The 16,511-nt window shown below is 39.6% G+C and overlaps 2 protein-coding genes across 2 annotated transcripts; one reads left to right on the top strand and one right to left on the bottom strand.

Annotated features, from left to right (window-relative positions):
• Positions 1-926: 926 nt before the first annotated feature.
• Positions 927-3,186, top strand: LOC149579437 (mogroside I-E synthase-like). Its single transcript, XM_089832756.1, has 2 exons — positions 927-1,633; positions 1,746-3,186. The coding sequence occupies exons 1-2, from the start codon at positions 1,147-1,149 to the stop codon at positions 2,696-2,698; spliced, it is 1,440 nt and encodes a 479-aa protein (XP_089688882.1). The 5' UTR covers positions 927-1,146; the 3' UTR covers positions 2,699-3,186.
• Positions 3,187-13,526: 10,340 nt separating this feature from the next.
• On the bottom strand, positions 13,527-15,706 carry LOC149579436 (uncharacterized). The gene is made up of 3 exons (XM_089808421.1): positions 14,998-15,706; positions 14,515-14,868; positions 13,527-14,317 (listed from the first exon to the last, which is right to left on the bottom strand). Exons 1-3 carry the CDS (start codon positions 15,555-15,557, stop codon positions 13,558-13,560), a joined length of 1,674 nt encoding a protein of 557 aa, XP_089664547.1. The 5' UTR covers positions 15,558-15,706; the 3' UTR covers positions 13,527-13,557.
• Between the last annotated feature and the right edge of the window lie 805 nt (positions 15,707-16,511).

The following is a 16,511-nucleotide window of genomic DNA, read 5'->3' as shown; positions in this document are numbered from 1 at the left end:
ATTTTATGTGTTTGTGGAAAAAACTCACGAGCTTCCCTCTCAAATCACCTTATCTTTAAAATTTGAAACTTGGGTGCAAGAGATTGACTATGAAGACTCTCTATTTATCTATCATTCTTGTGTTAGAGTGGGTGAGGCATTTAAAAGTAGGACATAACACTTAATTCGGAAGACATATTTAAGGAGGTTTGCAAAGTAGATGTTTAAGGAAGATTTTCAATAGATTTTTTGATGATGGATTCTCCATATAATGATTTAGGGGTGGTAGATGTTTATGTCAATGATTTAATGACTCTCAATTGTTCATTTTCATATAAGTTCGTTGGAATATATTTTTCATCCACCTTGATTTTGAGTAGGTCGATCCAATTTTTCTAATATTTGTCTTTTGTAGTCTTCTAGTATTTCTTCTTATTTGTTTGTTGCCATTTGGTTGTGCTTCAAGCTCTATCCTTTTTATGTAAGAAGTTTAAGATCTTTTTAAATCTATCTTACTTGATAAAAAACATACTCTTAAAAATTTATATAAATAAGCAATCTATAACATCAAAAAATATCTAATTCAACCAAACGAAACTAACCACTCTTAGTCTCCCTTCTCCTATCCTCGTCTTTTACATTTTTCTATCCCACAAAATTTTATCTATTTATTGAATATCAACAAATGAAAAGTTTGAAGTAATTTTTTATTTGAAAATGAATTTGCCATTGTTCTAGACACATTTTTCAAATAGAAAAACAAGAAGTATGTGAATCTAGATATACTCAAAAGTCATACGAGACATCTTACTTTTCGAAAAATATCAGGCTGTTCTTTGTAAACTCTCAACGATATATCACAGCTGTCTGTCTTATACAAATATTATATTTCATTGTCACATAATGAAACCTTTTTCTTTATAAAGTTGGTAGATCATCGTCACATAATGGAAATATTCATTAGCGGAATGTACCAGCACTTTCAACAGAGTACGGGAGAGTTGAAAGCGTGCATGTCGGAGAAGCCGTCAGAGGAGTGGGGAGACTGACGGAAACGCAAACGGCACGGTGCAAATATGTTGCACCGTAGCCGGTGCCAAATTTCTCACCATGCTCAATTTTATATGCACACCTGCTTTTGTGCTCTTGACCAGGAGCAACTAGGAAATGGAGAAAGAGATCGGAAGCAAGAAATTTTCAGGGCATGTTGTGGTGGTGCCCTATTCCACTCTCGGCCACACAAATCCCATGCTTCAATTCGCCAAAAATCTGGCCTCCAAGGGTTTACTCGTTTCCTTCGTGAGCCTCCATTTCGATCATTCCAGAATTGAAAAAGCTGCAGAATATCTCAACCGCTTGAGCGGCCCAGGCCTTGTTCAGTTGGAATGGATTCCCGATGAAATCCCCTCTGATGTGCCAATTGATCCCCACTTGAACGGTTTCCTCTTCCATCACATGCACCACACCATCACAGTTCACGGGTTCGAATCTCTCCTACTCCGTTCCAAAACTTCCCCAAATCCTGTATCATGCGTCGTTTATGATTCCTTCCTTCCCTGGGTTCCCAAAATTGCAGCAAAGCTCGGCATTCCCCACGCCTTCTTCTGGACGCAATCGGCCACAGTTTTCTCTCTTTATTACCACTTGAAGACCGGTCAGTCTCTCATTCAAATCAAAAATTATCTTTCCAGGTTTGTAAGAATCGCATGAATTATGAAAGCTAAAGTTTTCAGATAATCGATTTCTTGCTGTTTGTGTGCCTACAGTTGAGAAATGGGACGGGGCACGAAATCTGCCAGGGACTTTCGAGGTTCCATGTCTGGGAGAAATTAATATTACAGATTTGCCTTCGAAATTTCACCGCAGCAAAGAAATCAAAGTGAGAAGAGTGCTCGATTTCTTCCTAGATCTGGACTTTGTAACAGATGCTTCATGGGTGATCATCAATTCCTTTGACGAATTGGAAAACAAGGTACTGGATTATTTGAGCAGATTATTGAGAGTGCCCATTTTAACAGTGGGACCTTCCATACCTGTGTCTTTTCTCGGAGGCAATCCGGTGGACACGCGGGTTGCAGCAGGGGCAGACCCTTGGGAAGGACCCGATTTCATTAATAAATGGCTGGATCGTAAACCCCTGCTTTCAGTTGTTTATGTTTCTTTCGGTAGCATGACCTCAATTAGCCCCAATCAGATCCGGGAAATAGCAGAGGGGCTTGAGAGAAGTGAACAGAGCTTCTTGTGGGTGATCAGGCCCCCCAAAGGACACCAAGATCTCAATTTACTGTTGCCTGAAGGATTTGTGGAGAGAGTCGCAGAAAGGGGTTTAATGGCGGAATGGTGTGTTCAACTTGAAGTTCTGTCACATCCATCTGTGGGAGTGTTTATAAGCCATTGTGGTTGGAATTCTACGGTGGAAGTTCTCAATTCGGGCGTTCCAATGCTGACAATGGAGATTTGGGCGGATCAGCCGAGTAACGCAAAATGCATTGCGGACGTATGGAAAACAGGGCGGAGAATGGAGAAGGGGGAAAATGGGGTTGTGGCGATGGAGGAGATTGAGAGGTGTGTGAGATGGGCGATGGAGGGAGGAGAAGGATTTGCAGAGTTGAGGAAGAGGAGTATGAGATGGAAGGAGGAGGCGAGGCGGGCTATGATGCCGGGCGGATCGTCTGATGCAAATCTTTCTCGCTTTAGCAGAGAACTTGCGGCACTTTGAGCATAAATTGTTGATCTTTTCTTCCCGCCATTGTCAGTTTTTAAGGTTTCAAAGGGCTTGAAGTAACCATTACGACTCAAGCGGATCTTCCTGACACGAAGGAATTGATAATCAATTCAAGAATAATGGTATTTAAAACCGCTATCAGATTCAGATTTATACAGTGGTGGTTGTGATCATATAGTTAACTAGGATGGCAGAAAGATGGTATTACCTTCATATCTCTAACTGAATTGGTAAGAATCATTGTTGCAGCATCCAAATGAAAGATGCTTGTCTGTGTTAATAAGATTTCGTATGGTCCAGTAGTTTTAATTTTAAAATTTCCAGTGATAAATCTATTTTGAATTATCACAATCTGCCTCCACTTTAGCCCTTGCATGCGACCTTCATGGAACCAGGGTAGTCTCCCAATCCACAATTTTTTGTCTGTAATTCTGTAATTCTGTTCTAAAGTGCATATAAAGCTTTCTATCCTTCTTAATTCACTAGATTCTACATAATTCAAAATTGACTTTATCATGCATGGATTCAAGGCGAAGATAATTTTATTTAGTCAACATTTCAACGTGCCCTTTTGAGAGGAAATTTGCTTGTTTCATTTCTTTATAAGGCGACATAACTCCAATCTTAATTTTATTTTGGCATTCCACTGAATCCCTGCTTCTGCAGAGAATTACTACCGTTTTCAAGTGTTCTATAGAATTGTGAGGCCGGCTCTCATTGGGCACCCGCTTTCTTAAAAGTTGAGCGGGGCTCATAAATTCAAAGAAGCTGATTGTCTCATGAATTTTGAAAATAAAAATCATATTTCTTCATAAATTTGTTTAGTGGGATTATTTCATTTTGCATGTTGTGATGGTTAAGTTGTTGCGTTGTTATCCTTGCCATTCATGTTCAAATCTCTTGGGGATGAGGTCCCCCGTTTGTGGCCTCACTGGTTCATAGCTCCAGGTCAAAGCGTTGGTGGTACCGGTGGGCGTGTCGCGCCAGCACTACCGGTCACGTTAAAAAGTTTACCAGGCGCATTTTAAAAAAAAAAAAAAAAAAAAAAGAGTAGGTTGTTGACAAATAGCATAATTCTTCCCTAAGTTGCCCAGCCCCATCTTCACCCACTCAAATCGAGAGGGCTAAACATTCGGGGCTCCTATTTTGTAGGAAGAGATTCTAATTAAACCTTTAGCCCCTCTTAAAAAATTACCATGGAGCCACCTGTTCTACAAAAATAGAGCCGAAGCCCCTCCCATGGGACCTTGCCTAAGAAAGATTTGCAATCAAAGTAAGACCATGTGGTAAAATAGGAGCTTTACCACATTATAAAATGTATGAGAACCCCCAATGGTGGACAATCTTCCACAACCTCCATCAATTTATTTTCCTAGTTTCCGCTCTGCCTCCAATTTCAAATGGATCACCTAGCTAGTGTTTTAGGTTTTTTGAGTTTCTATTTTGTATGCCTACAAGTAGTTTGTACTTATTCTTGTTTGATTTTTGGATGGATTTGATCCATTGGATTCAACAAGAAGGAAATTCGTGGGTTTAGAAGTGTGTTTATTCAAGGTTGGTTAAAAAGTCAGACATAGGCCTATTTTGTCTTTTTGATGGTGTAATAGAGGTCATCAAAATATCCCAATTCTCACTTTAACAAGAATACAAATTTAAAATCAATGATTTAATTAAAAAAATAAGTTTCTTAAATATACCAAAATAAATCTAGTTTTTTTAAAATTAAAATGGATTCTTTTAGATGCCCAATTAAATATTTACTATTGTGTTATGTATTTGTTTTTAAATTTTTCTTTTCGTTTTTTGATAGGGGAAAGGAGTTAATAAGTGTGCAAGGTTTAAGACATGCAATGTTAGTGGAGCTCGTAGGGGCTTGCATGTTAGCACATGATTCTATTAGTTGCCCATATGTATTTGAAATTTCTATCACAAAAGCAAGAACTTAATACATTTTAAAATGTATCATATAAGGGCAAGTTGTGTATTTTATACATGCACCAAATAAAAAATTAGGTCCCTTTCCTATCATACAAATAGTCTATCATTTACAATGTCAAGTTCTAACATGGGTTAAAGTGGGTCACTCAATCTAAAAAGGCCAACTTGTTTACTTGTAATACACATCATGTCCAGTCACTTACATGCCAACATTTAGCCCTTACATGAGGATCCTCACCTTAATCATGGAGAAACATTGACCTAAGACATGTTGATAGTTGTCACCTCACTACAACTAATTAGATATGTATTGCCTAAGTTAATGTTACCACCCTAAACACTTAGAAAAGACATCATCGCATCATACCAACCAAAATGTATCATCATTCCTTCTTAAGCTGTAATGTCCCCATTTTAGCAGTTCACCAAGTGTGTGTGTGTGTTGGCCTTGTTCTACATGGTCCCGAGGGCTAACGAAGGGTTTAATGGGATCCTGGAGTGTTTTGGCCTAGTCATTTCCAGTTTGGGCCAAAACGAAGTTGATTTACTAAGTTTCAGGCATACTTACTATTTTTAGTAAGTCAGCAGGACACAGTGCAGGTCAATTTTGGTGATTGGATTCGATACTCCTCGATGAGAGCTTTCCGATGAGCTATCACTCGCATTATTCGGAGTCCGATTGCTAATACATTTTAATGCCTAAAGTTTTATTAAAGTAACGTCTAATTTAATTATAAAATACTAAAGTGTTACTTTAATATTTATTTTATGGTGATGTGTACCCAAGGGAGACATAAGGGGTATTTTAATATATGTTTTATATATTACACATCTTTTATCCCACATTGCCCATATGAGTTGAGCGGACCCTTGGAAATAGAATAAAAGGAAGCATCTGTGGCTTCATTAGGCAGGTTGAATATGAGAAGAAATTGGTGTGTGAGTTGCAGCTCTGTTCTTGGCATTTGAGGACGTCTATCCTCTCTTGTAACATTCTAAACGTCATTCCCTTGGGGTTTGGCCTTTGGAATTCTTTGTTATTGGCTTCATTATCAGGCAGTTTAGTTGCATTTCCGGTTACCAGCAGATTTGGTATTTTGCTCATATCTTCTTCACTACTTGTCCGATGCTTGTACCACTTTGAGGGAATGGTATTACGAAGGTAGTGGACTGATTGAAGGACAAAGTATTGTAGCAGCAAGTTCGAAAGCATGGGCTGGAGTATTATGTCAATACTGCTGAAGTAATTAGTGAGTTGATAAATCTGTCATGTATTTGGTTTTATGAATTCTAAAAATAACATTTTATTAGCAGTAGTTCATTTCCAATTTGCATATTATTGTAGTTTCTTTCTTGTTTATGTGTATGATACCAATTCCATGCACAAAACACAACAAACATATAAACGTTTGATTTCTGGAGTTATAAGGGGATTAAAACATTAAACGAAAAAAATAAGAGGTTGCATGCAAACTGTTTGACAAAATTCCTTTCAGCATATTGGTTTAGTTTTTTGGGATATCCAGGGGTGCCCATTATAGTGGTATCAAAGCTATAAGTCCTGCCATCCTGTGGAAGTCTTATAGGAAATTTGGAACAGCTGAATAGAGGGAAAAAGTGTTTGATGAAATGTTAAAATGCTAAAATCAGAAATAAGTAAAAACACAGGCTAAGCATTTATGTTTGAGCATGCAACAGGGGTCTTATAATTTATGCGATACCAGAGCAAGACAAAATAGGATTTCAGACTTGCAAAGCAAATAGTCTAGTACGTCCGTGCAGGTGGACATTGAATCCAACCATACAGACACAAAGGAGATATTCTTTGATCAGGACAATAATATGGGTGATCGAGATGACAGGAATACAGGATTAGGCGGAGGCAGAAATGCTGGTCCAGATCAAGGGGAGGTACTGTTCAGACAGTTACTGGATACATTAGAGCAGGGGCAGCGTATGCAACAGGAGCAGAATAGGAAAATGGACATGATGTTGTAGCTCATGGTTAGACAAATGGGTGTCAATATTAATCCATGTGATGCTAACAACAGAAACAATAACAACGAGGGAAACAATAACAACGGGGGAAACAATAACCATGGAGGCCAAGGCAACAACAATGATCCTGAGAATAACATTAATGGTAATAATGGACACGGTAACAATGGGAATGAGGCTGATAACTTTAGACACGTTGCATGCCCAGCGCGGACTGCGAGCTCGAGACCTCTTCTACCCACTTTCCCACCTAGAGATCCGATTCAACCAGTAAACGAACCGCAGATTACCGAGTTATAGGATCAATTCAGGAGGGACTGGGAGGCTAGTGGACCGGAGTTTCAGGCGGATATTTCTCTTAGAGATTATATGGACTTGAGGATGAGACACATGCCTAAAGTAGGAGGGAGGAATCAAAACTTTGAGCTGAGGAAGAAAGTTGGAAAACTTTATTTACCTTATTATGATGCTTCAGGGAATATGACTGCACGAGCTTGGGTGCAGAAGGTAGATACATACTTGCAGCTAAATCCTATGCCTGAGGAGGAGGCTATCAAGTATGCGGCTATGCACTTGGATGGCGTTGCACATGAATGGTGGCATCATGGCATAGTGACTTTGGGGCATAATTAGATTACATCCTATGAGGAATTCACCGAAACATTGATTGGGAGATTTGACACTAAGGATCCCGAGTTACATTTCAAGGAGCTAGCATAGTTAAAACAGTTAGGTTCTGTGGATGCTTACATTGCCGAGTTTCAATGCTTGTCTGTACTTGTTACTGATATCTCTCCTAGGAGATTGGTGGTGTTATTTTGTGATGGTCTTGCTGATCCATTACGAGGTTGGGTAAAGGGACATGATCCACTCACCTTAGCTGAAGCAACTAAAAGGGCACGAGATTTAGCCCCTTCGGTATACAAAGGGAAAAACCGTTCAACAGATTCTTCCTACCGCAAGGACAAAGACAAAAAACTGTTTCAGAAAGAGTATAGCAAACCCAAAGAAGGATCAAAAGGACTAGATAATGAAACCTTGAATGAACTTCGAAAGAAGAAGCTGTGCTTCCATTGTAGAGAGCCTTGGGACTTATCTCATAAATGTTCTCTCAAGGCTAAGGAAAATCAAATGGAGTATTTTTCAGTAGAAAAGTCAGAGTCAGAAGGGGAGGATCAACACTCCGATTTAGATGAGGGGAACACTATAGAGGAGAGCAACATTCCTAAGGATGATAGATCATTGGCACGCTTGACAGGGGCCCAAAAGGCAATCACATTTAAGGTCAGAGGTACTATCCAGGGGCAGAAAGTGATATCTCTTATTGACACTGGGGCTACACATAGCTTCATAGATGCACAGTTGGTAGCCAGGAGAGGGTTACAGACAGAGGAGCATGATGGGTTTAGAGTCATGGTGGCTAACGGTGATAAATTATTATGCACTCGGAAGATATCTAATCTTCGCATCAGGTTTGGAGATGGCTATGAGTTGGAGGATGAGTTCTATGTTGTGGACATGGGAGATTATGATGTCATCCTCAGCATGACATGGATGGCTTCACTAGTTGAGTTCACACTCAACCTAGCGAAATTGGAGATGAAATTCCAGCATAAGGGCAGAACTGTGGTACTTAGAGGACTTTCATATGGAGGTTGCAGAGTAGTGTCCTTGAGGAGGATGCAGAGACTTTTTCGTCATGATGACATAGAGTGGGCGGCAGAGTGCCACATTATACCAACTTCACCAGAGCCACAAGAAAAGAGTCATCCACCAGATGTCCAAAAGATACTTGATAGACACTCTAAAGTATTTAGCGATATTCCTCATGGGGTTCCTCCTGACAGAGGGATGGAACATGTTATTGAGCTCGAGGAGGGAGCCAAACCAGTTATGATTACTCCCTATCATCATCCTAAGAAACACAAGGATGAGATAGAGAAGGCAATTAAGGATTTGTTGGAGATGGGGCATATTAGGCCCAATAAGAGCCCCTTTTCTTCAGCAGTAGTATTGGTGAAGAAGAAGGATGGGACGATGCGCATGTGCATCGATTACAGGGCACTGAATAAGAAAACAATTAAAAACAGGTATCCCATTCCTAGGATTGATGAGCTGATTGATGAGTTGCATGGGGCATGCTTCTTCACCAAAATTGATTTGCGATCCGGATACCATCAAATCAGGATGAGAGCAAAGGACATTGAGAAAACAGCCTTCCGATGTCACTATGGCCATTTTGAGTTCATGCTTATGTCATTTGGTCTAACCAATGCACCCACTACATTTCAGAGTTGTATAAACCAGGTATTCAGGAAGTAGCTAAGGAGATTTGTCTTGATCTTCTTTGATGACATCTTGGTCTTCAGTAAGACCTGGGAGGAGCACTTACATCATCTGGAGGAAGTGTTATCTATTATGGAGAGAGAGAGTCATCGTATGCCAAGGAATCTAAATGTGACTTTGGTATGACTGAGCTCCTTTACCTTGGGCATATCATTAGTGCAGATGGTGTTCGGGTTGGTCTTGAAAACATTAGAGCTATTATAGAGTGGCCTACTCCCACGAACCTTACACAGCTTAAGGGATTCTTTGGTTTATGTGGTTTTTATAGGAGGTTTGTTAAGGGATTCTCACAGATTGCTACACCCTTGACAGATCTTACCAGGAAGGGAGCCTTCGTGTGGACAGGGGCAACACAGAGGTGTTTTGAGCATTTCAAGCAGGTAATGTCTTCATGTCTAGTTCTAGCTCTACCAGATTTCATGAAGCCTTTTGAGCTTCATTGTGATGCATCAAGTGATGGGATTGGAGCAGTATTGATGCAAGAGAAGCATCCCATTGCATTCAAGAGTAGGAAGCTCCGAGGAGTTGAGAAAAGTTATTCTGTTTATGACCGAGAGATGTTGGCCATAATGCATGCATTGGCCAAATTTCGATCATATTTGGTAGGTGGATGTTTTGTGATCAAGACTGATCACAACAGTATTAAATACTTCATGAGCCAGTGTGACCTTAATGACCGGCAACAAAAATGGGTGACTAAATTGCAGGCTTATGACTTTGACATAGAGTTTGTCAAAGGTAAGAAAAATGTGGTGGCTGATGCCTTATCTCGGAGACCTCACTTATGTGCTCTGGCAGAGATTTCAAGAGATTGGAGAGATCAGATTATAGCAGAGTATGTGGGAGATGCTTGGGCTTCTGGATTGATTTCAAGTACCATACAGGATGATCGCTATGAGGTGATAGATGGATTGATCAGAGTTCAGGACAGGGTTTATTTGATTCCGTCATCACATTTGAGAGAGGCGATACTGAAGGCATTTCATGATGCACCCACAGTTGGACATCCGGGGGTCTTCAAGACCTACAGGCAGATCCGAGAGCGGTTTTCATGGAAAGGGCTCAAGGATGATGTTCAGAGGTATGTTAGGGAGTGTGTGGTTTGTCAACAGAATAAGGGAGAGCACACATTTCCTGTAGGTTTATTACAGCCCTTGCCCATTCCTGATAGGAAATGGGAAAGTATTCCGATGGACTTCATCACTGGTTTACCACGAGTGCAGGGAAGGGATTGCATCTATGTGGTGGTGGACCGTTTGACGAAGTTTGCTCACTTCTTTGCTATTCCGTCCACTTACACAACAACACAGGTAGCAGATCTTTTCTTTAGAGAGATATTCAGGTTACATGGGCTGCCCAGATTCATTGTCAGCGACCGGGATAGTAAGTTTATGAAGATTTTTTGGCAAGAGTTGTTTAGGTTGTGTGGTACAGATCTTACACCTAGCACTAGTTATCATCCACAAACAGATGGGCAAACCGAGATTGTGAATAAATGGGTGGAAGGATATTTGAGGAACTATGTAACTACACAACAAAAGGCTTGGATCAGATGGTTGCATATGGGAGAGTATTGTTATAACACCACTTATCATATGTCCATCAAGATGACTCCTTTCATGGCACTCTATGGTTATGAAGCACCTAGCTTCATGGATTTAGTTCTGGGGGACAGTAGAGTGCCCAAAGCCAAAAACTTATTGCAGGATAGTCAGGACATCCTGAAAGTGCTCAAAGAGAATATACAACAGGCCCAGAATTAACAGAAATTGTATGCTGATCAGCACCGAATAGAGCGTAGCTTCGAGGTAGGGGATATGGTTTACTTGAGGCTACAACCATATAGACAGTCATCGCTCAAGAAGAGTGGAGCTGAAAAGTTGAAACCTAGATTTTATGGTCCCTACAGGGTGATTCGCAAAGTGGGCAAAGTCGCCTATGAGCTTGAGCTTCCAGAGGGCAATCGAGTGCACAATGTGTTTCATGTGTCTAGGCTTAAGAAAGCCATTGGTCAGAGTGTAGTGCCTTCTACAAATTTACCCCCTTTGGATGAGGAGGGAAAGCTTGTGTTAGTACTCGAGGCAATTTTGGACACCAGAGAGAGGAAGCTTAGAAACAGGATAGTGAAGGAGTATTTGGTCAGATGGAAAGACCTGCCAGAGGAAGATTCTACATGGGAGAGTGAGCAAGTTATTCAGCAGGTTGGACTGAGATTTCTTGAGGACAAGCAATTTCAAGGGGGGCAGACTGTAATGTCCCCATTTTAGCAGTTGACCAAGTGTGTGTGCGTTAGCCTTGTTCTACATGGTCTCGAGGGCTAACGAAGGGTTTAATGGGATCCTGGAGTGTTTTGGCCTAGTCATTTCCAGTTTGGGCCAAAACGAAGTTGATTTACTTAGTTTCAGGCATACTTACCATTTTTAGTAAGTCGACAGGACACAGTGTAGGTCAATTTTGGTGATTGGATTTGATACCCCTTGGTGAGAGCTTTCTGATGAGCTATCACTCGCATTATTCAGAGTCTGATTGCTAATACATTTTAATGCCTAAAGTTTTATTAAGTAACGTCTAATTTAATTATAAAATATTAAAGTGTTACTTTAATATTTATTTTATGGTGATGTGTACCCAAGGGAGACATAAGGGGTATTTTAATATATGTTTTATATATTACACATCTTTTATCCCACATTGCCCATATGAGTTGAGCGGACCCTTGGAAATAGAATAAAAGGAAGCATCTGTGGCTTCATTAGGCAGGTTGAATATGAGAAGAAATTGGTGTGTGAGTTGCAGCTCCGTTCTTGGCATTTGAGGACGTCTATCCTCTCTTGTAACATTCTAGACGTCATTCCCTTGGGGTTTGGCCTTTGGAATTCTTTGTTATTGGCTTCATTATCAGGCAGTTTAGTTGCATTTCCGGCTACCGGCAGATTTGGTATTTTGCTCATATCTTCTTCACTACTTGTCCGATGCTTGTGCCGCTTTGAGGGAATGGTATTACGAAGGTAGTGGACTGATTGAAGGACAAAGTATTGTAGCAGCAAGTTTGAAAGCATGGGCTGGAGTATTATGTCAATACTGCTGAAGTAATTAGTGAGTTGATAAATCTGCCATGTATTTGGTTTTATGAATTCTGAAAATAACATTTTATTAGCAGCAGTTCATTTCCATTTTGCATATTATTGTAGTTTCTTTCTTGTTTATGTTGTATGATACCAATTCCATGCACAAAACACAACAAACAAATAAACGTTTGATTTTCGGAGTTATAAGGGGATTAAAACATTAAACGGAAAAAATAAGAGGTTGCATGCAAACTGTTTGACAAAATTCCTTTCAGCATATTGGTTTAGTGTTTTGGGATATCGAGGGGTGCCCATTACATAAGCATACACGTTGTGGTCATGTGAACTATAAACCACCTACAATTTTGAAATCAACCTCGATAAGTCCATCAATAACTATTAAAGAGCAATCAAACCTTAATTGAAAGTAGCCATTGGATGAATTCTTGCAAGAAAAGTTTCAAATATAGATTCAAAATTTTAGAAGTCCCCAAATTAATAATGATTAGACTTCAAACAATCCGATTCATCCGATCAATATTAAGTAGCTAATTTGATAAATGGACAAATAATACAAATTTTGGTTCCCTCTTGTGTATCACTCATCTAGCACCACAAAGAGAAGAAAAAATGAACCATATAAAAATTAGATGCCCATGACATTTCTCATGTGATTGGTATTTATTTGAAGAGAATGCTTGAATTAATGGACAAAAATTCTACAAATTTAGGTTCTTTTTTGTATATTAGTCATCAACAAAGTTTTGTTAGCTATTCCCCTATCACATGATTATATACACACTTTTTCCAATTTGATGTGATCTAGTTCTTTTGTTGGGATATGTATATGATTATTGGATTGATCTTAGATTTGAGACTTGATCTTCACAAATTCAAAATCCAAAATTCAAATTTGTGTCCAATTGTGCTAAATATTTCCCTATTAGAAATAAGTAAATACACCATTACACTAATAATTGTTTTTCCTTTCATTGAACACATTTATTTTTTCATATGTTTATTTTTTAAAGAAAAATTGGTGAACCATTGATAGTTTATTAATTATAACTGGTTCAAAGGCTGAACAAGGAAAGAACCAGAAAGAAAACCTTGAATCATCGCCCAAATACAAATAAAAAAAGATTGAAAGCCACCCAAGAATTAATTCGAGAAAACTACCAGACTAAACATACATATTAGGTCATGAATACATCATAATAAAACTCCACCATACTAAACTCCTCTATAATACAAAAAGCAATTTCTGAATTGAGTTTCACTTGCAACGAGCAATTTCTAAATGAAAATTTAGAAATTTATTGCAAAGATGCGGAATAACCTTGAGCAGCGTGGCCTCTTCCCTATTTATAGACGACAACAACAACAAAGGAGAGAAAACAAACACCGCATGTTAGGTAATAGTTATATGACTGTACCTGATAAGAAACGATATAACAGTAAATGAAACCAAATGAATGTAACACTTCAACCCAAAAAAACAAGTTAAAAAAGCGGGCCGAGATTAAATGAAGCACGGTAAAGCGTTTCCTGCCACTCGTGGAGCTTCTCTAAGGCGATTCGACCCTTCTTTTTGTATGCTTCGAATGCCTTACCAAAGACCCCTTTACAATGTCGGACATGTTTAAGCTTACAATGGTAGAAAACGGGAAGAATTTGAGCATATGTTTCAGATTGCATAAATGAAAGCTCTCGTAAACACCATTTAGATCGTGCATAGTTCTCCGAGAAAATAGCTATATGAAGCTTAGTACTCTTCATTACTTTTTCTAGAACACTAGGTATGTGATCTCCTTCTCTAAGCTCATACTTGTCCAGAAAAGGCTTCAATCCCATGGCCTTCAGCTCTATATAGATATCTGTAGCCAGTTTTTCCTTTACATCAGGGCCGCGATGGTTAATAAAAACATCATAGTTGAGATCTCTCACGGGCACTCTGCATTCGCGCCGAGGTTCAGCTGACTTCGTCCAACACGGGACCGTGTCCCATCGCATGGCATACACCGCTGAGAAGAGATATAGTGCTTCTACACTATAGTTGAGATCTCTCACAGGCACTCTGCATTCGCGCCGAGGTTCAGCTGACTTCGTCCGACACGGGACCGTGTCCAATTCGATGGCATTCAGCTCTATAAAGAGAACTATTAAATCTACATAATTGCTGAGATCTAACACACCTCTGCTTTCGAGCCAAGATTCAGCTGACTTCGTCAAATGTAGGACGTAATCCTCATCCTCGTCGTCTCTATATATTATAAAAATGTAAACTCCATGCTTTAAATTATATCAATAAAGAAGTCCATAGCGCTAAACTAAAACAAACATCTTACCAAAGGGACACATGGTTTTAGTTCACTGCTAATTAGCCATATATTACCAAGTCTACGAGCCTAAAACAAAAAGAGAGAGAGAATGCAAAGCGTTGCAGTGTATGATACTCACATCTTTATTAATTGGTCACATGCTAATCGAAACATTTCATATTCAAGTTTCCTGCATGCATTTTCTTTTCTAATTGCTCTGCGAGTTTCTCTGATCACATTGCGTGTCTTCCAAAGTGATGATAGCTTTCTGAAACAACAGCTGTATAGCACGGGAGCCGTGCGTATAAATACAAGTCTTTCAAGGATATCCTGCTCTACTTCTTCACTTCTAGCAATGAGTGTTTCGTACTTTTCAAACAGCTTGTGGCTCAAATGGTCCCGACGACTCAAGACATCCGATCCAAACTCTTCACCCAGTTCACGGTCTTTCACTGCCCAATCGGGAATTTTCTTGAGCAGCAATTCTTTGTCTCTACAAATATGAACAACAACGAATGAAACAGAAGAAAAACCTAAAAATTAGGAGAAACTAAAGTAGAAAAATAAGCATAGATAAAAAGACGTCATGGTCATTAGGTGAGGTTGAGCGATTGGTACTTACTCCTCGCTGTTAACCTCCAGCCCAGTATGATGGGAGACGCTGTAAAGCGCTTCCTTCCATTTCTTCAGCTTTTCAGAGTTGTGTTCAACCTCGTTTGGGAAGGCAGCGGCATAGACTCCTTTTGCATAGCGCACATCATCAGGCTTCACATGGCTGAAAATGGGAACAACTTTAGCGTCTTTTCTTGTGCGAATGACTGACAATTCTTCCAAACAACGGCTGGATTGTGCATAGTCCTCTGAAAATATAGGAATACAAAGCCAAGCGCTCGTGATTGCTCTTTGCACTTTCTCATCCTCCAGTTGAAGCTCTTCCGAATTCAGAAAGACTTTCAGTCCCAAGGCATCAAGCTCTTCATAAATAACTCTGCCCAGCGGATGTTTGTAATGGTTAATAAAAACATCATAGCGTCGCTCATCATCCAGCGTCGTCGTAGATGTAGAGCTGCTTGTGATAGAACTAGATGCAAGTCTATATTGCTGCTTTAAGTGCCCTACTTGTAAAAAGGGATTACATCCGCTAATTGCTCCTTTGAAAACAGAGAGTATGGCGTTCCACATCTTGCGAGGTAATCTGTCAATCTCTGAGGCATTCGAAAGATGCAAACGATACGAATAGTGACTAAATGGAGTTGCAAAGAAGAGGAAAAGGACTAAATTCAATGACGAGGCGGAGAGACTAGATGCAGAGACTCCTTTCTAATTAACATGTTTATAAAGATGAGTAAACTGGCTCTGCGTAGTACATTGGATGCACCTCCGACAAGTTTCCAGGGAGCTTCTGTCAAGGTACTTGGAAAGCTAAAGTTGCTTTCATCTCTGCCAGGAATACAAAGTGGACCGCCGTGGGAAGTTTCGTTGCGAATCATTACCGGCGCGTAGGGTGCCATTATTTTATATGAAAGCCCACAAAGATTCATTATAACTTGACCACTTAGTGGAATAGGGCCCCACCACAATATGCTTTCAATCTCATTCTCTATTTCCAAGCTTCGGGAGCACACTGAAAGTTGCGGCGGGAAGTTTCTCGGAAAGTCGGAATTATTTGTGAGCGAGTTACTTGGAAAGCCCGGGTTCACAAATAATCTTCATCTCGCTGCACTGTTTTTCAAAAATGTACGTGAGATCAGTTTTGCCACGATCCTTCTAATTTAAAAACATTGGCTATTGTCGGTTATGATTGTACCTTTGCCTTTTTCAGCATCCCATTCCCTGCAATTTCCTTTGTGAAGTAAACATTACGCAAAATAAACTGCGACACGCGGCCTCCGACCACTGGCCATAATATTTTGAGCTTGTGCAGGGGGAATTTCTCAACCTCTTGAGTTTTAAATTTAAACTAAGAATTCGAGATTAACAAAAGAGATTCAATGAGTCAGAGTTTCTGTTTATAGAGATAAGATCATGTAAATAATCTTTCAAAAAGATTTTTTAAAAATGTTGAAATAAAATAGATTTATATTAGGAATCGGAAAAAGTAAATGCAAATATAAGAATTTTGGAAAAGATAGATTT

The sequence above is a fragment of the Cupressus sempervirens genome, chromosome 1 (assembly GCF_028749045.1).
Source record: "Cupressus sempervirens isolate cs-2001-9-10 chromosome 1, ASM2874904v1, whole genome shotgun sequence".
Taxonomy (NCBI): domain Eukaryota; kingdom Viridiplantae; phylum Streptophyta; class Pinopsida; order Cupressales; family Cupressaceae; genus Cupressus; species Cupressus sempervirens.
Note: the sequence above shows the minus strand (reverse complement) of the source record. Positions and strands in the feature narration are given on the sequence as shown.